The sequence below is a fragment of the Chiloscyllium plagiosum genome, unplaced genomic scaffold (genome assembly GCF_037043375.1).
Source record: "Chiloscyllium plagiosum isolate Xiang-an unplaced genomic scaffold, Cpla_swu_hap1 HiC_scaffold_20, whole genome shotgun sequence".
Classification (NCBI taxonomy): Eukaryota; Metazoa; Chordata; class Chondrichthyes; order Orectolobiformes; family Hemiscylliidae; genus Chiloscyllium; species Chiloscyllium plagiosum.
The window spans coordinates 4,796,115-4,822,494 of record NW_028270158.1 but is presented as its reverse complement, the minus strand read 5'-3'; the positions used below and the strand labels follow the sequence as shown (position 1 = coordinate 4,822,494).

The following is a 26,380-nucleotide window of genomic DNA, read 5'->3' as shown; positions in this document are numbered from 1 at the left end:
TACAGCACAGCAGGGGCCATTTCATCTATTATATCGTGCTGTCTGACAAAGCATTATCCAGCATCATTTCACCTTCTAACTCTTCACCTTCTAACTCTTCACCTTCTACAGCCCTGTGCATCCTAGTGCCTCAAGTGCATGCCCAAAAATTCTATTGAAGTTTAACTCTCCACCTTTCATCGGTTTCAGAGCATCACCTCACTCAGGTGGAAAACAGCATTTCTTAATTTCCCTCAGATCCTTCAACCAGTTCTTTTAAATCTAATGACTTATCTTCATTGTCTGAATTATAAATATATTGACTTCACTGCTAACAGAAGCAATTCCTTCATGTCCCCTCTATCATGAGAAACAGCCTTTCAGTCCCAAAAATACCTGTTGGTCATTGCCTTTTGTTTCTTGCTATTGAGCCAATTTTGGATTCAACTCGCCACTTTGCACTGGTTCCCATGAGATTTTAGATTTTAACTTTCTGGTCAGTCTGCCATGTTGAACCCTGTCAGAAGTCTTGCTAAATTCCAAGTAGAAGTATCAAATGTGCTGACCTTATCAATGCTCTTTGATTACTCCGACGAAAATCACTTGATTTAGTCAGACACAATCTTCCCTTAACAAATCCACACTCTCCTTTTTTGTCCAGTCTGTCTCAGAGTGGATTTAAACAAAAAGTTCTCCTGAATGTATTGTAAGAATTCTGTGCTATTCTTGCCCTTTGCACCGAATTTATCCCTGTTAATGTTAGATAAGTGGAAATTCCTCCTGTTAGAGCTCAGAGCACAGATGCTTGGCCTCTACCTGATAGTCAAAGAAGCTGCTACATGATCTCAGAATTAACATGTGTTCTGATAACAGGCCTTTTAACTCAAGCTAATTGTAACTTGTGCATATGAACATTGCAGAATATATCTTGATGATAAGACCAGATGCTATTACATCAGTGTGTAGCAATGTTCAGTCAAATGGGTGAAGAGGGCATGGAACTCTCTACTCACTTGACTGAAGAGCTCTACACGCTTGATCCTAATTAAATTTAAGTGCTGTTGAGTGCGACAGTCTTTGGGTATTGAAATGCCACTAGCTATACAGCCATTAGAGATGCAAAGATCTTGAGCAAATGCAGAATAATTGTCTGCTGCAACTCAGTATCCTGTGTTGATTTGAAACAGTTGCTAATGTTTGTGTTGATTTCATTGTACCGATTTCTTCTCTTCCCTAGGTCTTCTATTGACAGTGAGCCAGCTTTAGTACTAGGCCCTCTGAAATCCATTCAGGAGCAGCGGCAGGAACAGCAGCTGGCAGAAATAGAGGTTCGTCGACTGGAGCGCGAGAAGAAGGGTCAAAAGGAAGTGGAGGGAGAGCCGCCTGCCCAGGAAATTGTGGAGGAGCTTGAAGGGCCTTTTCTTTATGAATTTTCATACTGGGCAAGGTAATGTTCATGGATGCCTATTAGAACATGCTAAATAATCCATGGTTGCAAACAAGTTATTGTGGGCTAACAGATTTAAACAGAGGGGCACGGTGGCTCAGTGGTTAGCATTGCTGCCTCACAGCATCAGGGTCCCGCGTTCGATTCCAGCCTCGGGTGACTGTCTGTGTGGAGTTTGCGCATTCTCCCGGCGTCTGTGTGGGTTTCCTCCGGGTTCTCTGGTTTCCTCCCACAGTCCAAAGATATGCAGGTCAGGTGAATTGGCCATGCTAAATTGCCCATAGTGCTAGGTGCATTAGCCAGAGAGAAATGGGTCTGGGTGGGTTACTCTTCGCAGGGTCAGTGTGGACTAGTTGGGCCGAAGGGCCTGTTTCCACACTGTAGGGAATCTAATCTAATCTAATCTGAATTTCCATAAGACCATAAAATATAGGAGTAAAATAGGCCATTTGACCAATTGGATCTGTTCTACCATTCTCCCGTGGCTGATGTGTTTCTCAGTTGCATTCTTCTGCCTTCTCCCCTTTGATGCCCTCACTAATCAAGAACCTACCTATCTCTGTCTTATATACACTCAATGACTTGGCATCCACAGCCCTTCGTAGCAATGAGTTCCATAGATTCCCCATCCTCTAGCTGAAGAAATCCTCCTCTTCTCAGTTCTAAAGGGTCATCCCTTCAGACTAAGGTGTACTGTTGGGTCCTAGTCTCACCTCGTAGTGGAAACATCATCTTCACATCCACTGTATCCAGGCCTCCCATATTCTGTACATTTCAATGAGATCCCCCTCAGCCTTCTAAACTCTCATCGAGTACAGGCAGAGTCCTCCACTGCTCTGTATCATGTGACAAAATGACATGTTTTAAGGTTTATGCTGTAATACATAACCTAAAATCAACATTGACTAAACATTACTTAATAACAAGTTAATATAATAAATAAGGAACAGGTATTTTCCCTTCAAACAGTAAATTTGATGGACTACCCCATGTTGTGTTTAATGTTATTTAACATTCTTAGAGACATGTCCTAAATTGAAAGTCCAACTTTTCCCAACATATCAATAAATTATCCCTGCTTCACTTGGGTGAATCTTCCAGTGTACTTTTTTTTTAATAGATATTTTTATTAGAAATTTAACATTTTTACAAGTTTACAAAAATAAACAAAACTCTCAGATATAAACATTGATATACAATTAGTTCAAATATACAATAGCCAAAATTTGACAAAAAAAACAAAACAACAAAAAAAACCGAAAAGAAAAAAAAAACAAACAAACAAAACTCAACTATCTACTAATCTAACCTACAACTAACCAGGGTGTATATTTAAGTCTCTTACATGCTCGGGATGTGTTAGCATCAGATATAATAAAACCCATATTCGTGCGGGATTCCTCCCCCGAGGGGCCGCGGACCAGCCAGGTTTGTAATCTCAATTAAATAAAAGCCCTTGTTAGGATAGCCGAAATATCTGTATTTATGTAATTCAAAAAGGGGCTGCCATATTTTATAAAATAATTTGGTCTTTCAGTGCACCATATTTGTAAGGAAGTCAAGGGGAATACATTCCATAATTAGTCTGTGCCAATTTGAAAGTCCAGGGGGGCCCTCCGCCACCCAGTTCATCAAAATATTTTTCCTTGTACAGAAAGAAAGAATAGAAAATAGTCTCTTCCCGTACGTGTCCAGGGAGGGAAAGTTCGAAAAGCCCAAGAGGAGAGATACGGGGTCCACTTTTATTTCCGTTCCTAAAATTTCTGTCAGGGTACTTGCTACTTTAGTCCAATATCTACGGATCTTATGACAGGTCCATAAGCAATGTACAAGAGTGCCCACCTCTATTTTGCATTTAGGACACATTGGAGATGCTCCTGCCTTAAATTTTGCCAATCGAACCGGTGCTATATGGGCCCTATGAAGTATCTTCAGCTGGATAGCCTGGGTTCTGTTACAAATAGTAATTCTTCTAGCATTTTCCCAGATATCATTCCACGTTTCTGTGGAGATTTCTAGTCCCAGATCCTGATCCCATGTTTTAAGCAGATTATCCATATCTCCCGATACTTCTTCATGTAGTAAATGATAAATATTACTGACGGAAGATACCCCCACTGGTCGTAGGACACTACATTCTCTATCGGATTTATAAAGACTATCTAATAACGTAGTCTTCTTCTGTATATAATCTCGAATTTGGAAGTATCGAAAGAGGTCTCCATTGGGTAATCCGAATTTCTGACGCAGCTGTCCGAAAGACATCAGGACCCCCTCTTTAAATAAATCCCCGAGACATGAGATACCCCTGAATCTCCAGAGTTTAAAAGTGGCATCTGTTAACCCCAGTTGGAATCCCCATGCTCCCACTATCGGTGCATAGGGGGATGTTTTATGTGAATTACCCTCATTTTGCCGCATTATATTCCAAGCCTTGATTGTATTCAGTATTATAGGGTTTTTACAGTGATCTGTAATGATTTTCCTCTTGTCTGAGAATAAAAGGTTAATAAGTGGGTATTTTACTTGAGAAGCCTCGATGTCCAACCAGATTGATTGTGGATCAGACAAGACCCAATCAGCTATGTAACTTAATAGGGAACTTAATTGATATTTCCTAAAATCTGGGAAGTCCAATCCACCCCTTGTCTGTGGAAGCTGTAGCTTCTTCAGCTTAATGAGGGGCCGCCTATAATTCCAGATAAAGGAACTCAGCCAGCCGTATAATTTACATAAAGCCGTCCTCGGCAGCATCACCGGAAGCATTCTCATAGGATATAGGAGACGGGGCAGGATATTCATTTTGATTAATGCTATTCTACCCAACCAGGAAATTGGCAGGTCTCCCCATCGCTGGAGGTCCTGCCTTATCCTTTCCAATAAATACACAAAATTAGCCTTATACAACTGACCAAATACTGGAGTAATAAAAATGCCTAAATATAAGAAACCCTCCAGGGACCAGCGAAAGGGAAAAAGGGAACCGTCCGCTAAGTGGGGTATCACAGCAAGGCCACCCATTGGCATAGACTCCGATTTTGAATAATTAATTTTATAGCCTGAGAATGCACTAAATGTATTAATAACTTGGATTAAGCGAGGTATGGACATCAAAGGGTTACTGAGGAATAGAAGAACATCTTCTGCATAAAGGGTAATTTTATGTTTACCTGTACCAATCCTTGGGGCCACTATATTAGGATCAGCTCGTATAGCTTCTGCTAGTGGTTCAATTATTAGCGTGAATAACAATGGCGAGAGGGGACATCCCTGACGGCAGCCCCTACCCACACTGAAGCTATCCGAGCCTAATCCATTGGTAACCACAACTGCTTTGGGATCACTATACAATGTTGAGATCCATTTGGTAAACACCTGTCCAACATCAAACCTCTCCAATGTGTAAAACAAATATGACCATTCGACCCTATCAAATGCCTTTTCCGCGTCTAATGAAACCACTACTCCTGGTATCTTTCCCTGATGACAAGCTTGAATCATATTCAGAGCCCTTCTAACATTATTGGATGATCTACGGCCCTTAATAAACCCCGTCTGATCCTCCTTTATAATATGTGGCAGTATCCTTTCTAGTCTCAGTGCTAACGTTTTCGAGAGGATTTTAAAATCTACATTTAGCAAGGATATTGGTCTGTATGATGTACAATCTTCTGGGTCCTTTCCTTTTTTAAGGATAAGAGAAATATTTGCCTCTTTCAGCGAAGGCGGGAGACAGCCCTGACTGTATGCATAGTTATACATGTCCATAAGTGGACCAACCAGTATTTCTGTAAATTCTTTATAGAATTCAGCTTGAAAGCCATCTGGGCCCGGCGCCTTACCATTTTGAAGGTGCCTAATTGCATCAACTATTTCTTGGGGTGTAAGAGGAGCATTTAGGACCGATACTTGTTCCGGAGTTAGGTCTGGAAAAGTCAAATTTTTAAAAAATGACTGCATCCTCTTCGTCCTATCTTCACAATCCTGTGATTTATATAACTCCAAATAGAATTCTCTAAAGGTCGCATTAATCTTTTTATGATCATGAGTCAAAATACCCGTACTTTCCTTGATAGACATAATAGTCTGAGGGGCCTTTTTTTTCTTTGCAAGAAATGCTAAGTATCTACCCGGTTTGTCGCCATATTCATATAACCTTTGCTTTGCAAATAATATTTCCCTCTTAGCCGTTTGAGTAAGTGTAGTGTTTAGAGCTGTCCTAAGAGCTGTAATCCTTTGCAATTTAATAATAGAAGGTCTATCAGTGTATGCTGTTTCAGCCGCTTTTAAGCGGGCTTCAAGCAGACGCTGTTGTTCTCCCTTTAATTTCTTCTGGGTCGCTGAGTAGGAGATGATCAAGCCTCGCGTGTAAGCTTTGATGGTCTCCCACATCATTGACGGGTTGCTAGCTGTACCTGAATTAATTTCTAAAAAAGTTTTAAATTCTTGAGAGAGGTACTTTACAAATTTATTATCTTTCATTAAGAAGGGGTCCATACGCCAATGCCGAGGGGATGTCCCACTGTTCCTCGCCTTAGTTTCCATATATACAGCAGCGTGGTCAGAAATTGCTATATTACCTATTTTACAGGATGATATGGAATTTAAAAAAATCGAGGGGGCAAAAAACATATCAATTCTGGTATGACATTTATGTGGATTAGAGTAGAAGGAAAAATCTCTACCCTGTGGATGAAGACATCTCCATACATCTACTAATCCTAATTCTTTGTTCAGATCCATCAATTGTCTAGATCTGGGAGATACTCCTGCAGTACTCTTGGGAATCCTGTCTATTTCCGGATCCATAATACAATTAAAGTCTCCCCCTATAATTATATGACGGGCATCAAAAGCCATCAATTTTGAAAAGGCTTCCGTTATAAATTTAAAGGGGTGTGCCGGGGGGCAGTACAAATTTAAAATCCCATATTCCTCTCCATTTATGAGGGCTTTAATCAAGATATATCGTCCAGATTCGTCTTTTATCTGCTTTAGGATTTTGAAAGGGAAATTCTTCCGAACAAGAATAACAACTCCCCTGCTTTTTGAGCTAAAAGAAGAAAAAAAGGCCTGATCAAATCCGCCCTGTCGTAATTTCAAGTGTTCTTTATCTGACAGGTGTGTCTCCTGTAGGAGAGCTATATCAACTCTTTCCTTCTTAAGATTTGATAATATTTTCTTCCTTTTAAGTGGCGAATTACTCCCCTTGACATTCCAGGTGCACCACTTAACCGACTGATCAACCATAATCCTCTGGGCCAATCCGAGACCCCTCGGGAGGGGGAACCCTATCCAGAACATCCCGAGCGTGGAACATGTAAAATTTACAAAAATAAAGCCTCTTTAATACACCCACAACAATACAGTAAAAAACTATTTCTAAATAAAAAAAATATAAAACGTATCTAAGTGGAGACTTTCCCCCTTGTTCCCAGGGGGTGTCACTTCCTCTCCAAAAGTCCCTCATATCCTCTCCCAACCAATGCCCCACCCTTGACCCAGGCACTCCTCAATAAAATGAGGAGAATTCAAATATAATACAAAGCTAGAGTTAACAGTGAGCACCCCACCCCCACCCATACCAACACCTGGGTATATTTGGTAATGTTAATACCCTATATAAACATATAACTATAAAATTACCACTTCAACAAATAATAATTAAATATGATAATACAAAATAACGAAGGGAAAAACAACCCCGCTCCTAAAGACAGAGGTAAAATCGAATAAGGTAACCACCTCCCCCCACCAACATTAACCAAATCCCCCAGCTTATTTATATATATATATATATACATATATATACATACACATACACACACATATATATATATATACATATATACATACATACACACACATATACATACATCCCTCATATTTACATAAAATAATAACAGAAAACAACTCCAAGGGGGGGGGGGGGGAGAAAATCAAATCCCTCTCCCCACCCCCCATGATAATATTAAGCAGTAAGGTAAGAAAAAAAAAGGGGAGGGGAAATAAACCAAAGCGGGGGGGGAAAGGCAGACCAACATCCATTATGTCCCACAGTCCATCAAAGAGAGTCCAAGAACTCCCCAGCCCCCCACCCGGTGATCCAAAGCTACCACGGATCCTTCATGGCCAAAGCGCAACACCGCCGGGCAGCGCAAGGAGCACCGAACATCCAAGTCCCCCGAACGCCTCCCCGCCTCGTCGAACGCCCCCCCCCCCCCCCCCCGGAACCAGAGCCGGGGAAAAGCCCCAAAACAGCATGATCCCGGATCCCCCGCAGACCACAGCCCGGGGGTCCCCCCCCGAGACCCCCAGAGGCCTCCAGGAGCATCCGCCCGCAGCCCCGCAGCCGGAACAGGACCGGGCGCCGGGCCAGCGCACCGCCACCCGGCAGGCCCACTCCACCCCCACCTGGCCCGATCCAGCCCGCAGTCCCAAAAGCCGTGGCAGCCACTGCTCCAGGAACGCTGCAAGCCGGCCCCCCCCCCCCCCCCCCCCCCCCCCGCCCGGGAAGGCCCAGCAAACAAACATCCCCTCGGCGACCCCGACCATCGAGGCCGCCAACACAATCCTCCAAGGTCCGGACTCGCCGCCCGAGAGCCCGGACCCGACCCGCGGCCGCCTCGGAGGCCGCGGCCCCCAGCCCCGCCCCTCCGACCCGGCGCCGAACCCCCTCAATCCCACGGCTGCGCCCCCGCAGCGCGGCCGAGAGCGACCCCCAACGGCCTCCGGACCCGACGACAAAAGCACCGATCCTCGAGTCAAGCCCGGAAAGCACCTCCGCAAGACCCGCCACCGTTGGTAAGTCCCCCGGGGCAGCTGTGGACACCTCTGCTGCAGCTGGAGAGTGTGGGGGAGGGGTTCCTGCTTGCTGAGAGCTGCGGGCTCCCTTCCCTTTAGTCATTTTAACTTAGGATTAAGTTGTTTAAATGTAATATTACACTACTAATTGAGTTACTAAACTATTATAAATGATTTAAAAATGATTTGGTGAGCTTGGTAGGGGGTAGGTGACCCACTGTGCCCAAGTCTTGGGAGGAGCACTATAGACTCAGACTTACTGGGTCGCCGCCATCTTGGATCCCCCTCCAGTGTACTTTTAAACCAAGTCCCCTTCACTCAATCCTTTAAGCATATTCAAAATGGGCTCCTCATTGTTAGGTTCTGTTTGATGATTCCATGGTCTGTAATTTTTCGACAATCTATGTTTCCTTAAACATGGGTTCCGTTAGTCAACCCAGCAGCCCTTTCTTCTGCCTGGCATAGCAGCACCAATCTGACTGATTATGAGGGCCCGAGTGTCTGTAACAATGCTTAATGCTTTGCCCTGTGTGTCCACACGTGAAAGCTTTTCAATGGGTCTTGCCCCCATGGGCCAGTCGTTCGACAGAACTAGTCAGTCACAAGTCTGTCTCCACTACTCCATTTTACCTTGAGTTAGAGGAGACAGTTTAAAAGGTAACTTAGAATGTCTAACAGCTATTTAAAGTGCTAAGAAAGAGATTGAGTTCAGTATTCTTAGATAATTCACAAAAATGTAAAACTGGTGAAGAAAGTCACTGATCACGTTTACTTTTAGGAAAGTTATATACAGAGACCCAATAATTAATTTTATGGCATTTACAAGCTGAATGATAGTAGATGTTTGGAGTCTCTTCCACAAATGGCAGTGGATGCTGGATCAGTTTGTAATTTTAAATCTGACTTAGATAAATTTTTGTTTAGCAAAGGTATTGAGGGATATGGAACTGCCAAAGGCAGGTTCATGGGATTAAACATCAGATCAGCCATGATCTCCTTGAATGATGGAACAGGCTCGAGGGGCTGAATGGCCTCCTCCTGTTCCTTTGTACTATGGTCAATATTAATGTTTTAATTTTCACTGAAATTAACTTGGATTGGGCTGTGATTTATGAACATAATTCTGTTACTTTATGAAGTTAAATACCTGATTAGGTTATAACCAAATTCTTTAATTGTATCCCATTCATTAGTCTCCGCTCTGGGAATGTACTCATAAGGAACACTCTTGGCTCTGAGAAGGAAGAGGTATTTTTGGAGTTCCTTCAGAATTGGAAAATTGACCATTTTCTTTTCCTTCCGGATTACTTTCAAAACAAGAATGTTCATAACGTCAACAGGTCTATAAATGCCTTGTGACCAAAGGCTCACTTGCTGCTGCAGCAGCCTTGAAAAGTTCTGTCACACATTCACCAAATTTCATGGTCAATTTTCTTGTCACCTTCTTGACTCCTAATCCTGCTGTGTGCTTTTGTGATCGTCTTGTGCAACAAATTTGCAGGTTGTCAGTTGTTATAATATTTGATAAAATCTATGCAGTTAAAAAGGAGACTGCCATTCTGATTAATCTCTGTGTTAAGATTTTACAGACCATGTTATCATAATGTTACAAAGATAAACTGTGAATGGGAGTTACATTTCTGGATCTATCTCAACATTTGTTCTCCACTCATTTCTGTGTCATGGGGTATCAGCAGTTTGTTTTTGGGCTATTCCCCTATTGTTGTACATTAATCCTGCTGAACTGTCTGGTTTGAAATGCATTAAACCACATTTGGAAGTTAGATTTATAATTTGATCATGTTTAGCTTTTATGTTTAAAAATCTGATGCATGTTTTTCTTCCACTGCAGTGTTTGTATTTTCTAAAATTAATTTCTCTCTCTTTTTGTCTATATGGTTGTTCAGTTTTACAGGACAGAGTCTCACTACGTTTTCATGGTCAATGGGTGGCAGTATTGATATCACTACTGATTGTAAACCTCTCTTGTTTTCTCTGATAGAGCTGGAGAAAAGATTACAGTCACACCCTCATCAAAGGAACTTCTCTTCTACCCTCCATCAGTGGAGGCTGTCATTACTGGAGGTAACCTTTTACATAATTTGAAGACTTAATATTACAGATTAAAAGATTGCGGCACGGTGGCTCAGTGGTTAGCACTGCTGCCTCACAGCACCAGGGACCCAGGTTCAATTCCAGTCTTGGGCGACTGTCTGTGTGGTGTTTGCACATTCTCCCCGTGTCTGCGTGGGTTTCCTCTGGATCGGGTGCTCCGGTTTCCTCCCACAGTCCAAAGGTGTGCAGGTCAGGTAAATTGGCCATGCTAAATTGCCCATAGTGTTAGATGCATTAGTCAGAGGAAAATGGGTCTGGGGGGGTTGATCTTCGGAGGGTCGGTGTGGACTAGTTGGGCCGAAGGGCCTGTTTCCACACTGTAGGTAATCTAATGTAATCTAATTGTGAAGTTTTGACTGTTTTACACTCATTTAATTGACTGAATTTTGAATGCTTATGTTAATTATAAAAAAGCATGCAAATTCTTAGGTTCCTGTGTTAACATGAATATGATAGCCAGTTTCCAGTCTCTGACCACTCATGCTGCTGTTAGAGAGGGGAGGATATCCAGGGTTTTGACCAGGCAGAAACAGTGGCATATTTCCAAATCAGGCTGCTTTGTCCTGAATGGCGTCAAGCTTTTGTTGTTGGAGCTGCACCCTTCCAGGCAAATGGAGATTATTCCATCACACTCTTGACTCGTGCCTTGTAGATGGTGGACAGGCTTGGGTGAGTTATTTGCTGCAGTATTCCCAACCTCTGACCTACTCCTTTAGCCACAGTATTTATATGGCAAGTCCAGTTCAGTAGCTAATTTAGATGTTTTGAATGTGCAAGGTGAATTGCCAAGATGTATGGACCAGAATTGACTCATGCATTAGTTTTGACACACTGATCTAGTTAATCTTATGTACCTTTTAGAAAAGGTTTCTTCACCTATAATGCTATTTTTAAAAATGGCCTATGTAATATTTGAGGCAAAATTCAAGATGACTGAAGTTCTAGTAAGGGAAAAGGTTAAGTGCTGGTGGAACCAGAAGGAGCCTGACTCAAGGCAGTGACTTCCTTTAGTTGACGAAAGGATGAGAAGTAACTAATTGGAAAGTTAAGATTTGTATTCATCTAAATTCCAGTCCTTGTCTTGTACTTGTCTTGCATTTTTAAGTATTTGAAAAAGAATGTACCCAGGCCATGGTGAAAGGAGAAGTTTGGTCATTAGAAGGGTTTAAATTTGATTGGATTGCCTGGCTGTATTAAAGTTGAGAAAGCACAAACTCATAAGATACTTACCTCAGTATCCTTGGGTGCAATGAGGACAATTGCAGAGGCTCAGGCCCTTATGTTTCAGTTTTGCTTAAACTCTCAGTTGATGCCAGAGGGCTGGAGAACTGCAAATGTTATGCCCTTGTTCAAAAAACGCTGCAAGAATATGTTAAGCCACTGTAAACCAGTCAGTTTAACATCAGTGGTATGGAAACCTCTGGAAATATTAATATATGATAAAATTAATAGTCACATGGACAAATTCAGGCTATTTGAAGAGAGTCAGCATGAATTTCTTAAAGGTTTTTGGATTCCCTACAGTTTAGAAACAGGCCCTTTGGCCCAGCAAGTCCACGCCAACCCTCCGAAGAGTAACCCACCCAGACCCATTCCCCTACCCTACATTCACCCTGACTAACGCACCTAACACTATGGGCAATTTAGCATGGCCAATTCACCTAACCTGCACATCTTTGGTTTGTGGGAGTGAACCGGAGCACCCGGGGAGAAACTCACGCAGACACGGGGACAATATGCAAACTTCACACAGACAATCACCCAAGGTGGGAATAGAACCTGGGCCCTGGCACTGTGAGGCAGCAGTGCTAACCACTGAGCTACCGTGCTGCCCATTTGAACCAACTTGCTGGAAGCTGATTGGAGGCAGATATTCTCAGGTAAAGGAACAACTGGAAAATGGGAAGCCTTCAGAAATGAGATAACAAGAATCCAGAGAAAGTATATTCCTGTCAGGGTGAAAGGGAAGGCTGGTAGGTATAGGGAATGCTGGATGACTAAAGAAATTGAGGGTTTGGTTAAGAAAAAGAAGGAAGCATATGTCAGATAAAGACAGGATAGATCGAGTGAATCCTTAGAAGAGTATAAAGAAAGTAGGACTATACTTAAGAGGGAAATCAGGAGGGCAAAAAGGGAACATGGGATAGCTTTGGCAAAGAGAATTAAGGAGAATCCAAGGGGGTAACTAGGGAGACAATAGAGCCCCTCAAAGATCAGCAAGGCTGCCTTTGTGTGGAGCCACAGAAAATGGGGGAGATACTAAATGAATAGTTTGCATCAGTATTTACTGTGGAAAAGGATATGGAAGATATAGACTGTAGGGAAATAGATGGTGACATCTTGCAAAATGTCCATATTACAGAGGAGGAAGTGCTGGATGTTTTGAAACGGTTAACGGTGGATAAATCCCCAGGGCCTGATCAGGTACACCTGAGAACTCTGTGGGAAGCTAGAGAAGTGATTGCTGGGCCTCTTGCTGAGATATTTGTATCATCAATAGTCACAGGTGAGGTGACGGAAGGTGCCTAGAAGGCTTAGGTTTAAGGTGAGAGGGGAAAGATATAAAAGAGACCTAAGGGGCAACTTTTTCACACACAGGATGGTACATGTATGGAATGAGCTGCCAGCGGATGTGGTGGAGGCTGGTACAATTGCAACATTTAAGAGGCATTTGGGTGGGTAAATGAATAGGAAGGGTTTGGAGAGATATGGGCCAGGCACTGGCAGGTGGGACTAGATTGGGTTGGGATATCTGGTTGGCATGGACGGGTTGGACCGAAGGGTCTGTTTCCATGCTGTACATCTCTGTAAGGTACCAAAAAGGGTTGTTGAAATCAATGTTGTTCATGTCGTGTACATGGACTTCCAAAGGCATTTGATACACTGCCACACAACAGACTTGTGAGAAATTACAGTTCATGAGGTAAAAGGAATAGCAACAAGAAGGATGCAAAGTTGGCTGAGCGATGGGAAACCGAGTGTAATGGTTAATGGCTGTTTTTTCAGGCTCGGGGTGCAGATTTGTAATGGATCTTCCCCAGGGATCAGTGTTGGGACGCTGATGAATGTTAATGGTCCAGACTTTGGTATGCAAGGCATAATTCCAAACTTTGAGATTGATAAAAGAACTTTGAAACATTGTAAACTGTGAGTATGATTGTGATAGTGTGGGAGAAAATACACGTCCTGGCCTCCCATGCCACAAAATAGACTTCACAAAATGTCTGCACTTAGCCACTGATCCTACCCACAATGCCTCAAATTGGCTAAACCAGCTGCCCCAGACATCCCACATACCTCAGGACATGACTCATCAGGCCCCAGACCAAGAGAATATACTTCTTCAGATTAACTGATAATGAGCCTCGTGCTCCACAATAGCCCAGCCACCTCTGATGTCCCGAGGGTACAGCTGCTGCCATTATGAGTCAAGCCTTCACAAGGGTACCCAGACAAGGAGGCACCAAAGGTACTTCACTTACCCCCCTCAACAATTGTGGATGTACAGTGGTTAGCACTGCTACCTCACAGCGCCAGAGACCTGGGTTCATTTCCCGCCTCAGGCAACTGTCTGTGTGGAGTTTGCACATTCTTCCCGTGGTGCTCTGGTTTCCTCCCACAGTCCAAGAAAATGTGCAGGTTAGGGTGAATTGGCCATGCTAAATTGCCCGTAGTGTTAGGTGAAGGGGTAAATGTAGAGGAATGGGTCTGGGTGGGTTGCTGTTCGGAGGGTCGGTGTGGACTTGTTGGGCCGTAGGGCCTATTTCCACACTGTAAGTAATCTAATCTAATCTAAAAATACGAACACGTTGATACCACATGAAGTCCACTAACACCTGCCCCAGCCAAGGATCGGAATCTCCTGAGTCAATTAACTCATTGTCAGACACTTGAATCTTTTCAATGAACGAACTTTATTTCTCTTTGTTTACAACTCGCACCATTGTCTCATAACTCTCACTTCATTGTTGTAAGGGTGTAAAACTCCACGGTATTCTCTGTTCGGGGAAGAAGCTGTGGTTCCTTCTGAACAGCCCATCAGTGACTGTTTCAGTTGGGTCAAGTCTCTTCCACGATATCGCTGTTTGTTAAATAAGTCCTTGTCAGTTCTCAGTCTGATCTGTGTGTCTGTGATCTCTGATTAACTGGGCAAAATTCCCCGACAGGTAGATAGTGGAGCTTGAAGAGGACATAGGAGAAGGCAAGCAGGTGGAGTGGGCGGACAGGTGGCAGATGAAGTTCAGTCGTGAGAAGTGTGAGGTGATACTTTCTGGAAGGAAGAACATGGAAATGCAATATAAAACAGAAGTTGCACCTCTGAGGAGGGGGCAGGAGCAGAGAGAGCTAGGTGTATATGTGCGTAAGTCATTAAAGATGGCAGGACAGGTTGTGAGAGTGGTTAACAACATGAAGTTTTCCAGGCTTGCTTAATCGAGCTTGGTGGAGTAGGAAGGGGCAAAGATATGATGCTGAACTTTTATAAGATGTTAGTTCAGCCTCAGCTTGGAATATCGGGTCCATCTCTGGTGCTGGACGCAATCCAGCATGGGTGTGAAGGCACTGGAGAGGATGTTCCAGGGTGAGGAATTTCCACTATGAAGATAAATCGGAGAACTGGAACTGTTTCCTTGGAGAACATAAGGCTGAAAGAAGATCGGGTTGAAATATTCAAGATCATGAGAGGTCTGGCCAGAGAAAATGGGGAGAGAATGTTCCCACATATGAAATGAAGAAACATGAAACAAGAGGACAATGATTTAAAGTAATTAGTGAAAGGAGGAAAAGCAATATGAGGAGAAACATTTTCATGCAGTTTGTGGTTAGGACCTGAAATGCCTGTGTGTGTGGTTTTGGCAAGTTCACTTGAGTCTTTGCAAGGAAATTAGATTGTTACTTAACAGGGAACACTGAACAGGATTACAGGAAGGAGGCAAGAGAGTGGGCATGAAGTGAAAACTCATTTGATAAACTAGTGACGACATGATGGACCGAATGGCTGACTCCTGCACTGAAACGATTTTGTGATATGTTGAAGCATTGGTGCTCCATGAGCATGGTATTCTATTATTGGGAAGATAAGAGGACTGGTCTAAACTAGACAATGTTGGTTGCATTTGTGAAGAAAGGGTAAACATTAGGCTTGACTATGAAGGTGATAGTTTTACTTATCAGATTTGCATTTGATAATGAGTCTGCAAACATTTTTGATGAGGAGCCTTGTTTGTGGAGGTTGTGTCTGTGACAATTTCTTCCATCTGATTTAGGCAGTCACAAATTCAGTTTTATTACTAGCACAGAACTAATTCATGTATTAATCATCAGCCATTGTAATCATCATCGCATTGAGAGTTGTACACTGCATATATATTGGAGCAATTAAGTAGAAATGTTCCAGGATGAAGCCTAGAAAGATATTTCATAGATTCTGGGTATGTTCAGTTAATGTTGTTAATGTAATCATTTTGACCTGACTAATTGTGTTTACTGTTTCATATAATTTCAATCTGTGTGTAGTACTTGATTTTGACATGATTAATTCACAGAATTTTAAATGAAGCTCCTTTAATATTATGGTGACCTGAATGCTATCGACTTTTCTAAAAATACCTTGTAACTTTTGATTCGATGTGCAGAGTATTTCATTAGCCAGATGAGAAAACTAATTGGATTCTTCACTCTTGCAACAAAAATTGCACTGTGCTTCCAACTATCAATGTGAAAGATTTTTTTGAGCAAACTTGGTAAATATTTTAATTTGCTGTTTGCTGAGGTGCTTTGAATTAGCCTTTGCACAACAGAGTGATTCCACAATCCATGTTAACCCATTTAAAGGGTTCTTCAGGCAGTGCATTTCAGATCTCCAGCATCTGAAGTTTTCTGTTTTATCTTTGTGTTTTGCTACAGATAGTTGTCCAGGAAAACTAATAGAGATTCAAGGGAAAGTTGGACTATTTCTAGAAGGACAAATATACCCGGCCTTAGAGGGTGTTGAGATTATTATCACTGAGAAAACCTCAACACCACTGATCACTGTATTCACTAATGAAGAGGGGTCATACAGGTACGTGAAAAGAGGTTTAGTAATCTGTGCAATAGCTTTGAAGATCATTTGGCTGCATCTCATTTTGTGAATTTGAGATTGTGAAGAAAATTGAGTTGTGTGTATCTTTGGATCTGATTCCTTGCGCCCAAGAAATTGATCATCATGTAGCTTACATTGTGGACACTGAAGCTCAAAGTTGTTTTCTTTACATTTGGACTCATGTACACTGGCAGGTAAATGTTTCAATCTGATAAAGATTTATGGATTTTTAGTAGATTTTACGAAATTGAAAGACACAAAAGGGTAAAAGTTGGGCAGTGATTTCAACAGGAAACTGCTGGAGCAGACTTTTTCAGAAGGAGGCCAAGGAAAATGCCAGATGGAGACACATGGGGGCAGTGTGAGCCTACGGATAGAGCAATGCTTAATATTTTTATTTTGGGCAAAAGTGAGGACTGTGGATGCTGGAAACCAGAGTTTAGATCAGAGTAATGCTGGAAAATCACAGCAGGTCAGGCAATATCCGAGGAGCAAGAAAATTGACGTTTTGGCAAAAAGCCCCTCATCAGGAAGAGAGGCAGAGAGCCTCCAGGGTGGAGAGATAAATGGGGGGGAGGGGGGTGGAGGTGATAGGTCAGAGGGGAGGGTGGAGTGGATAAGTGGGAAGGGAGATTGGCAGGTAGGACAGGTCATGAGGACAGTACTGAGCTGGAAGGTTGGAACTGGGGTAAGGTGGGGGGAGTGGAAATGAGGAAACTGGTGAAGTCCACATTGATGCCCTGGGGCTGAAGTGTTCAGAGGCGGAAAATGAGGCGTTCTTCCTCCAGGCGTCGGGTGGTGAGGGAGCGGCAGTGAAGGAGGCCCAGGACCTCCATGTCCTCGGCAGAGTGGGGGGGGTGGGTTGAAATATTGGGCCACAGGGCAGTGGGGTTGATTGTTTCCTGAAGCGCTCTGCGAGGAGGCGTCCAGTCTCCCCAATTAAAGCTAGTGCTTCCAAATAAACCAGTTGAACTATAACCTGGTGTTGTATGATTTTTAACTTTGTATAAAATCTGAAACAACATAGTTGTACTTGGTCAGCTGTGCGTATTAAGTGGTATTTTGCTTATAAAGGAATAGTTTGGAGCTGTGAAAATCTAATCAGTTTATGTTGTGTTCAACAGTACTGTTTCTTTTCTGTTTCTTCCAGCGACGTACATTATTAAACCATTGGGATTCACAGAAGTAATATAACCATCTTTTTTGTTTGTATTTACAAGAGTTGGACCATTGCATAGAGACCAGGAGTATTCTGTAACTGCTCAAAAGGAAGGTTTTGTTTTGACTGCATTAAAGGGAACAGTTGGCGATTTTAAAGCGTTTGCATTGGCAGGAGTTACTTTTGAGGTAATTTAATATTAAGTGCTGTGTACAAATTGTAAATTTTAACTAATCATTGAGTTCACTTTGATCTATTTTGTTTTTGTTTAATTAGTATGTCTGTTAAAGGTATTTTATAAATAAACACATTCTCGCACCGAAGCTGGTTAACATTGAAAAATCCATACATGGATTAAGTAATCAGGTTAAAAATGTGTGGTCATCCTGCAGCACCAAAAATAGCCAAAATTAAATGAAGAGGAGTGTTGAATTAAAATGACAAACCAATACACCATTCCACTATTGCGGATATTTTTGTGCATATAAACTGATCATTTGATAATTTTATTAAGAAACTGAACCATATAAGGGATAGGATTATATTTGTTATATCTAGTTATTACAGTTTGCCAGTCACGGTCACATGGCATGCTATTTCGTACAGACTTTCATGGGAATGACACATTTTTTTTCGCATCACTCAGCTTTTGTTGTTTACAATATTGTAAGAGTGACAGAATCCCCACAGTGTGGGAGCAGGCCACATGGCCCATCATGTCAATACCGACCCTCCGAAGAACAGCTCACCTAGATCCACCCTGCTGCCCTGTCCCTGTAACCCTGCATTTCCTGTGGATAACCCACCTAACCAACACATCCCTGCACGCTATGAGCAATTTAGCATGGCCAATCCACCTAACCTGCACATCTTTGGACTGTGGCAGGAAACCTACGCTGGACACTCTGCAAACTCCACACAAATAGTTGCCCGAGAGTCAAACCTGGGTTTCTGGCGCTGTGAGGCAGCACTGTTAACCACTGAGCCACCGTGCTGTCCTGATTTTCCTTCTAGAATTCTTCATAAATATGTTTCACAATTTCCAGATTCATCTCGAGTTAAAATCATTTGAATTACATTTAACAGTAGAGCTCACTTAGTATAAGCTTTTAAATGTTTGAATTTTGAAGTGCTCAGTGTAGCTAGGATATGTATTTTCTTGTGCACTATTTGGATCAGTATTAAAGCCAGTGGGTGCTCTGGTTTTATTGAATAGAAGCATCTGCTTAGGGACTGTAAAGCACATCCTGGGACATCCTGATCCAAATAAAATCAACTTTGTTTAGATTGTTTTTGCATTCAATTTTAACAACTTGTATTTAAAGATCATGTGGGGATTAGTGCCAACAGACTCTGTCAGGCTATTTAACAAACAAATGTGTCTTCTCGAGCTAATCTGGTTAATGACAATGACCAGATAATGATAATGTTAATGATAATGACTAATACAAGTGATTAGTTGTGATATTGGTGTAACTCTTACTGTAACATCGGTAGTTTTCCTGGAATTGTGAATTTTCTTTTTATTGCCATTTTAAAATGATACAATGGAATTTACTCTTATATAACCAGATAAAAACTGAAGATGATCAACCCCTTGCCGGAGTTCTTTTGTCTCTTAGTGGAGGACAATTCCGTTCTAACCTGCTGACCCAAGAGAATGGCATGCTCACTTTTGCAAACCTGGTAATGTTTAATTTATTTCATCAGAAAGTGAAGTTATTCAATTCTAGATTTGGTTAGAGATTGTTCTCTATATTTTATGTAAGCATTTTGATGGAGGTGGGAAATGGAGAATTGTTTTACTTCTGTTGTCAGAGTCAAATTGAGGGTTTGAAGTGGTGTACAGCCTGGACCAGGTGTACAGTGAAGCTCCCATTACATTGGTGTGACATTGTGCCTTCTCCAGCCTCAGAGGAGTGTCCATTAGTACACCTCACCACTTCTCACACAACGCCAGTCTGTCTGTCTAATTGTGGCTTATTAAGAACTGAGTTGAGTCTATATGGGCTAATTTCATTTGGTACTCTATAAGAGAGAGAAAATCATTATCTTACAAATTGAATAATTTTTTTTGCAGAATCATCTAGCGCACTTTACCATCCATTCTCTTTTCAGTGTATTTGTGTAAATGAAATTGTAACAGCTGTTGGCTCGTATACCATGGAGCCTGATCAGTACTGGACATAAAATGCAAACTTCTACCACTGTTGTTTAATTTTTTCATTCAAATGTTAAATAATTGCATATTGTAATTGTATTCTGTGTTGGTGTTTAGAGTCCTGGTCAGTATTACTTCAAACCCATGATGAAGGAGTTTCGCTTTGAGCCTGCATCACAAATGATCGAAATACAAGAAGGACAAACTCTTAAAATCAAGATTACGGGCTATCGGACTGCCTACAGGTTTGTCAGGGAAGGGAGAAATATATTCTCTATCTGAATGTCTTTTTGGACATGTTCCTGTATGATAGACAAGTTGTTGTCAGAAATTGGTGTGTTGGTTCTGGTGCACAGACCTTTGTGGGTGTGTTCTGTAATAGGAATAAGGAACAACTAGAACAGCTTAGAAGTGCAGTCTGGTATGCTGCTGCACTATTGCAAATTTTTCTGCAGAATAAGATTTTAAAAAATAAAATGCTGTAGGTAGACACAGTGCTGTAAGGTGGCACGGTGGCTCACTGGTTAGTACTGCTGCCTCACAGCACCAGGGTCCCAGGTTCGATTCCAGCCTCGGGCGACTGTCTGTGTGGAGTTTGCACATTCTTCCTGTGTCTGCATGGGTTTCCTCCCATAGTCCAAAGATGTGCAGGTCAGGTGAATTGGCCAAGCTAAATTGCCCATAGTGTTAGGTACATTAGTCAGAGGGAAATGGGACTGGGTGGGTTACTCTTCGGAGGGTCAGTGTGGACTTGTTGTGCCAAAGGGAGTGTTTTCATACTGTAAGGAATCTAATCTAGACTAAAATTTCATTATGAAAAATTCCCTAATATTAAAGTGAATTACATTACTGATTATAGCGAAAATTAGCTATAAGCATTAAGCTAACACTACATCCATTGCAGAATGTATTTAATGCTTTATGATTGAACTTGATGTAATCTTTGTTTCTAATGTGTTAAAACCATGAAATATGTTCCATAAAAATGATTGTTAACCTCCATTTGAGCTGGAGTGGAACATTTTAAAATAAATGCAACTCTGTGCTTTGTCTGAGAGATACACTCTGTTTTGTATGAATAGAAGTGAACCCTGTATATCCCTGTGAAATACCAGCAATCAGTAGGGCCACAGGCTGCTGCTCTGCACAGTGTACAGTGATCTCTGCTGTGCAGAACGGAGGTCAAGTATTATCCAGTGGGGATGAGCTGGAAAATTACTGTAAGCTTTGTCATGAACTGCTGAGTAGTTATCTTCAGTGGAAGCCTGGGGAATGTCTTTCATGTGGGAAAGGTTTGTAGTACATTTAAACAGGATGAGAAAATAATTTCGGAGAAGTTCACCTTTGAAAGCTGAACCCATTTAGCTACAAAATAAATAAATTGACCTCTCGTGTATTCTAGATTTTTAATACACCTGTTGAAAGCTTTTTCTTCAACTGTCTGTGTTTTATCCTATGGAATTTCTTTCTTTAAACCTCACCAACAAGATGTTCGAAACCTATCTTCTTGCCTAAGCTTTTCTCGTTTGTCCTGTTAACTTTTTATGTGGCTCAGTGTCACATTCTGATTGGTAATGCTCCCTTGGGGTGTTTAACAGTGTTAAAGGCTCCACATCAAAAGAGTCACAATCATAGAACTTCCTCTCTTAGAGCTCTGTGGTCATATCAACATTGGATGAACTGCAGTGGTTTAAGAAGGCTGTTACGATTACCTTCCCAAGGTCAGTTAGTAATGAGTAATGCAGGCCTTATTGGTGTGACTCACATTCCATGAAGGAGTAAAGAAAAGCAAATGATTAATTTTGGGTCGAATTAAATTACCATTACTATCGACATAGTAATGTTTGTAGCGCTTACGCTGATCACTGTTCTCTTGTTACAATTTGAAAGACTCTGTTCAGCATTGTGGTCAAAGTACATTACTAACTAACTTAGGTAAAACCAGGAAAATAACCAGCTCTATTCCTGACTTTTGTAGCAAGATATTCAAATGGTGTGTTGATTTGCATGTTGAGCAGTTTTGTTCCAGCTTGTGAAAAAGCTCTGTAAAGGATTCAAAAGAAATTGCAGGAACAGTGATCTTGGGATGTTTTTTCTTGAGATGTATAATAGCATTTGAAAAAGGCATTCAGTTCTGTGCAGCCAGTAATCTGAAATATTACCATAAAATAAACATCTTTTTTTTTAAAGCTGTTATGGAACAGTATCCTCATTAAATGGGGAACCTGAGCAAGGAATTGCGGTGGAAGCTGTTGGCCAGAATGATTGTAGCATTTATGGAGAGGATACAGTGACTGATGAAGATGGAAAATTCCGTCTCCGTGGTCTACTGGTAAGAGTTAACAATTTAACTCTCATAGGTTTATTTAATGATGAAAATGTTTATGAAAGAGCATCTGATGCATCTGGAAAATGTATTGCACAATTTGATAATGTGTCAAAATAATGACAAGTTTGTGTGTTTCAAAATGAACACAGTAACATAAGTCACTGCTTTCTTAGTGTTCTTTATATGGGGACTGGCTGTGGAACTTGATCACATGAACCTCCTGACAATGTTGACCTATAGGGAAGGACTCTATTACATAGAACATTACAGCGCAGTGCAGGCCCTTTGGCTCTCTGTTGCCCCCGACCTGTGAAACCCATCTATCCTACAGTATTCCATTTTCATCCATATGTTTATCTGTGACTATTTAAATGCCCTTAAAGCTGGCAAGGCTACTACTGTTGCAGGCAGTGTGTTCCATGCCCTTTCTATTCTCTGAGTAAAGAAATTACCTCTGACATCTGTCCTACATCTATCACCCCTCAGTTTAAAGCTATGTCCCCTCGTGCTAGCCATCACCATCTGAGGAAAAAAGCTGTCATTGTCCACCCTATCTAACCCTCTGTTTATCTGATATGTCTCAATTAAGTCACCTCTCAACCTTCTTCTCGCTAATGAAAACAGCCTCAAGTTCCTCATAAGACCTTCCCTCCATACCAGGCAACATCCTAGTAAATCTCCTCTGAATCCTTTCCTAAGCTTCCACATCCTCCCTGTAATGTGGTGACTCAATGTACGCAATACTCCAAGTGCGGCTGCACCAGAGTTTTGTACAGCTGCAGCATGACCTCGTGGCTCTGAAACTCTGTCCCTGTATCAATAAAAGCTAATACATTGTATGCCTTCTTAACAACCCTCTCAACCTGGGTGGTAACTTTCAGGGATCTATATACATGGACACCGAGATCTTTCCGCTCATCTACACTACCAAGAATGTTTGTTTGGGTTTGGGCTCTCTCTCCCTACCTCTTTTATTGAATTCACAGCAAATTGACATTTCTATAAGAATTAAAAATACAAAATGCTGGAAAAACACAGGTCAGGTAGCATCCATGGAGCGAGGAAAAGCAGAAAAGATGTTCTTTCTTCTTGCTGATAAGTTGCTAATTGCTCATTTCCTGCAGTTCTTAAAAAAGGTCTAGAGATGTGTACATTAAATATTTATTTTTTCTCCAGATATTTTCCTCAACCTGCTTCTTTTCACCTTTTTTTAAAAAGTTTCAGGTTTCCAGTTACCATAGTGTTTTGTCAATCATTTTCAGAAATAAACCTATGTCCACTTTGATCAAAAATTTGGAAACTTGTACTCTGATAACAAATAGTATGCGGCGAATGAATAAATGCATTTTTAATGAAGTTGGTTTGTCCTGCTATTGTACCTCTGTTTCTTTGAAAAGGTGATGTACATCAGATGAGCAGTAAAGCTGAATCTAATGGTGAAGTTTACATGGATATGAGCACACAGAAAGAAAATGAATCCAGCAGAGTAATAAGGAAATCAAATGCTCGACTAATGCATTACTTTAAACTATCTTCAAAATATAAAAATGTTCAATTGAATTCTTTTCAGAATCATTTAACTCTACCTCATAGAGTGCTGTCTCCCTGCTGAGACTTGCCAAACATATCTGGTTGTCATGAAAGAAATGGAATAATAGTTGAGCAGAATCACAGGATCTTCATGGCAAAATTAGCTTTGAGATATGTTACTTTGCAGATGTACAAAGAACAAAGAAAATTTACAGCCCAGGAACAGGCCCTTCGGCCCTCCAAGCCTGAGCCAATCCAAATCCAATGTCTAAACCAACGCCCAATTCCTAAGCATATGTATCCCTCTGCTCCCCACCTACTCATGCTCTATTCAGACGCATCTTAAATGAATCTATCATGCCTGCCTCTACTACCTCTGCTGGCAACACCTTCCAGGCACCTACCACCCTCTGTGTAAAGTACTTGCTGCGTGCATACCCCTTAAACTTTTCACCTCTCACTTTGAAAGTGTGACCTCTACCCTGTCTATACCCTTCATGATTTTGTAGACCTCAATCAGGTCCCCCCTCAATCGCCTTTTTTCAAATGAAAATAAACCTAACCTATTCAACCTCTCTTCATAGCTAGCACCTTCCATACCAGGCTACATCCTCGTAAACCTTCTCTGCACCCTCTCCAAAGCGTCCACATCCTTTTGGTAATGTGGCGACCTGGACTGTACACCGTATTCTAAATTCGGCTGAACCAATGTCTTGTACAATTTTAACATGACCTGCCAGCTCTTATACTCAATACCTTGTCCGATGAAGGCACGCATACCATATGCCTTCTTGACCACTCTATCCACCTGTGCAGCAACCTTCAGGGTATAATGGACCAGATCTCTCTGCTCATCAACTTTTCCCAAGGCTCTTCTGTTTACTTTATAATTTGCTCTAGAATTAGACTTCCCAAAATGCATCACCTCACATTTGCCTGGATTGAACTCCATCTGCCACTTCTCTGCCCAACTCTCCAGTCTATCTATATTCTCCTGTATTCTCTGACAGTCCCTTATGTTTCTGCTACTCCACCAATCTTTGTGTCATCTGCAAACTTACTGATCATACCAACAGTGCCCTCTTCCAGATCATTTATGTATATCACAAACAACAGTAGCCCCAACACCAACCGCTGTGGATCACCACTGGTCACCTTTCTCCATTTCGAGAAACTCCCTTCAACCACTACTCTCTGTCTCCTGTTGCTCAACCAGTTCTTTATCCACCTAGCTAGAACACCCTGCACACCATGTGACTTCACTTTTTATATTAGTTTACCATGGGGAACCTTATCAAACACCTTACTAAAGTCCATGTATGTGACATCTACAGCCCTTCCTTCAACTATCAACTTGGTCACTTCCTCAAAGAACTCCATTAAGTTGGTAAAGCACGATCTCCCCCACACAAAACCATGTTGCCTATCACTGATAAGCCCATTGTTTTCTAAACGTATATAGATTTTATCCCTCGTACCTTCTCCAACAACTTTCCTGCCACCAACATCAGGCTCACTGGTCTGTAGTTACTTGGAGTATCCCTACTACCCTTCTTGTATAGGGGGACAACATGAGCAACCCTCCAGTCCTCTGGCATCTCACCTGTGTTTAAGGATGCTACAAAGATATCTGTCAGGGCCCCAGCTATTTCCTCTCTCACCTCCCTCAGCAACCTGGGATAGATCCCATCCGGTCCTGGGGATTTGTCCACCTTAGTAACCTCAGCCTACCCAACACATCTTCCCTACTTATGTCAACATTATCCAGAGTTGTCAAACTTCTATCTCTAATCTCAACATTCATCATGTGCCTCTCCTCATTGAACACTGATGCAAAGTAATCATTCAAAATCTCACCCATTCTCTCAGGTTTGATACACAGCCTTCCTTCCTTATCCTTTAGTGGACCAATCCTTTCTCTAGTTACCCGCTTGCTTATTATATAAGAATAAAAGACTTTGTGATTCTCCTTAATTCTGATCGCTAAAGCTATTTCATGACCCCTTTTAGTCCACTTGATTCCTAGTTTAAGACTGGCCCTTCTCTTCCAATATTCCTCCAGGGCCCGTTCTGTTCTTATCTGCCTGGATCTTATGTATGCTTCCCTTTTCCTCTTGGCTAGTTGTACGATTTCGCTTGTCATCCACGGTTCACGAATCTTGTCTTTCCAACGGGACATGCCTATCCTGCCCTATCTTTAACCTATCTTTGAAAACCTTCCACATATCAAAAGTGGACTGCCCTTCAAATAGCTGTGTCCAATCCACATTTTCCAGCTCCTGCCTAATTTTGATGTAATTGGCCTTGGCCCAGTTTAGTACTCTTCCCTTGGGACCACTCTCATCTTTGTCTACGAGTATCCTAAAACTTACAGGATTGTGGTCACTGTTGCCAAAGAAATCCCCCACCGCAATATCTAATACCTGTCCTGGCTCATTCCCCAGTACCAGGTCCAATATGACCCTTTCCCTTGTTGGACTGTTGACATACTGCTCTAGAAAACTTACATGTAATCTTCTTACAAATTCTGCCCCATCCAGACTCTGACACTAAGTGTATTCCAGTCAATGTTCAGAAAATTAAAATCTCCCATCGCCAGTACCCTGTTGTCTCTGCATCTTTCCATAATCTGTTTACCTATTTCTTCTTCTACCTCATGCTCACTGTTGCGAGGCCTGTAATACGGTCCCAACAATGTAACTGCACCCTTCTTATTGCTCAGCTCCACCCATAATGCCTCACAACTGAAGCCCTCCATAGTGTCCTCCTTTAGC

At 41.8% G+C, this 26,380-nt stretch overlaps 1 protein-coding gene across 1 annotated transcript in view; it reads left to right on the top strand.

The window, feature by feature from the left end:
• The window catches only part of nomo (nodal modulator), a 96,250-nt gene that overhangs the window by 49,185 nt on the left and 20,685 nt on the right, over positions 1-26,380 (top strand). The window contains exons 19-25 of the mRNA XM_087997592.1: positions 1,217-1,426; positions 10,233-10,315; positions 16,250-16,406; positions 17,648-17,774; positions 19,159-19,272; positions 19,865-19,992; positions 21,938-22,079. Of these exons, the coding sequence (XP_087853718.1) occupies positions 1,217-1,426; positions 10,233-10,315; positions 16,250-16,406; positions 17,648-17,774; positions 19,159-19,272; positions 19,865-19,992; positions 21,938-22,079 (961 nt within the window). The remainder of the gene's footprint in view (positions 1-1,216; positions 1,427-10,232; positions 10,316-16,249; positions 16,407-17,647; positions 17,775-19,158; positions 19,273-19,864; positions 19,993-21,937; positions 22,080-26,380) is intronic.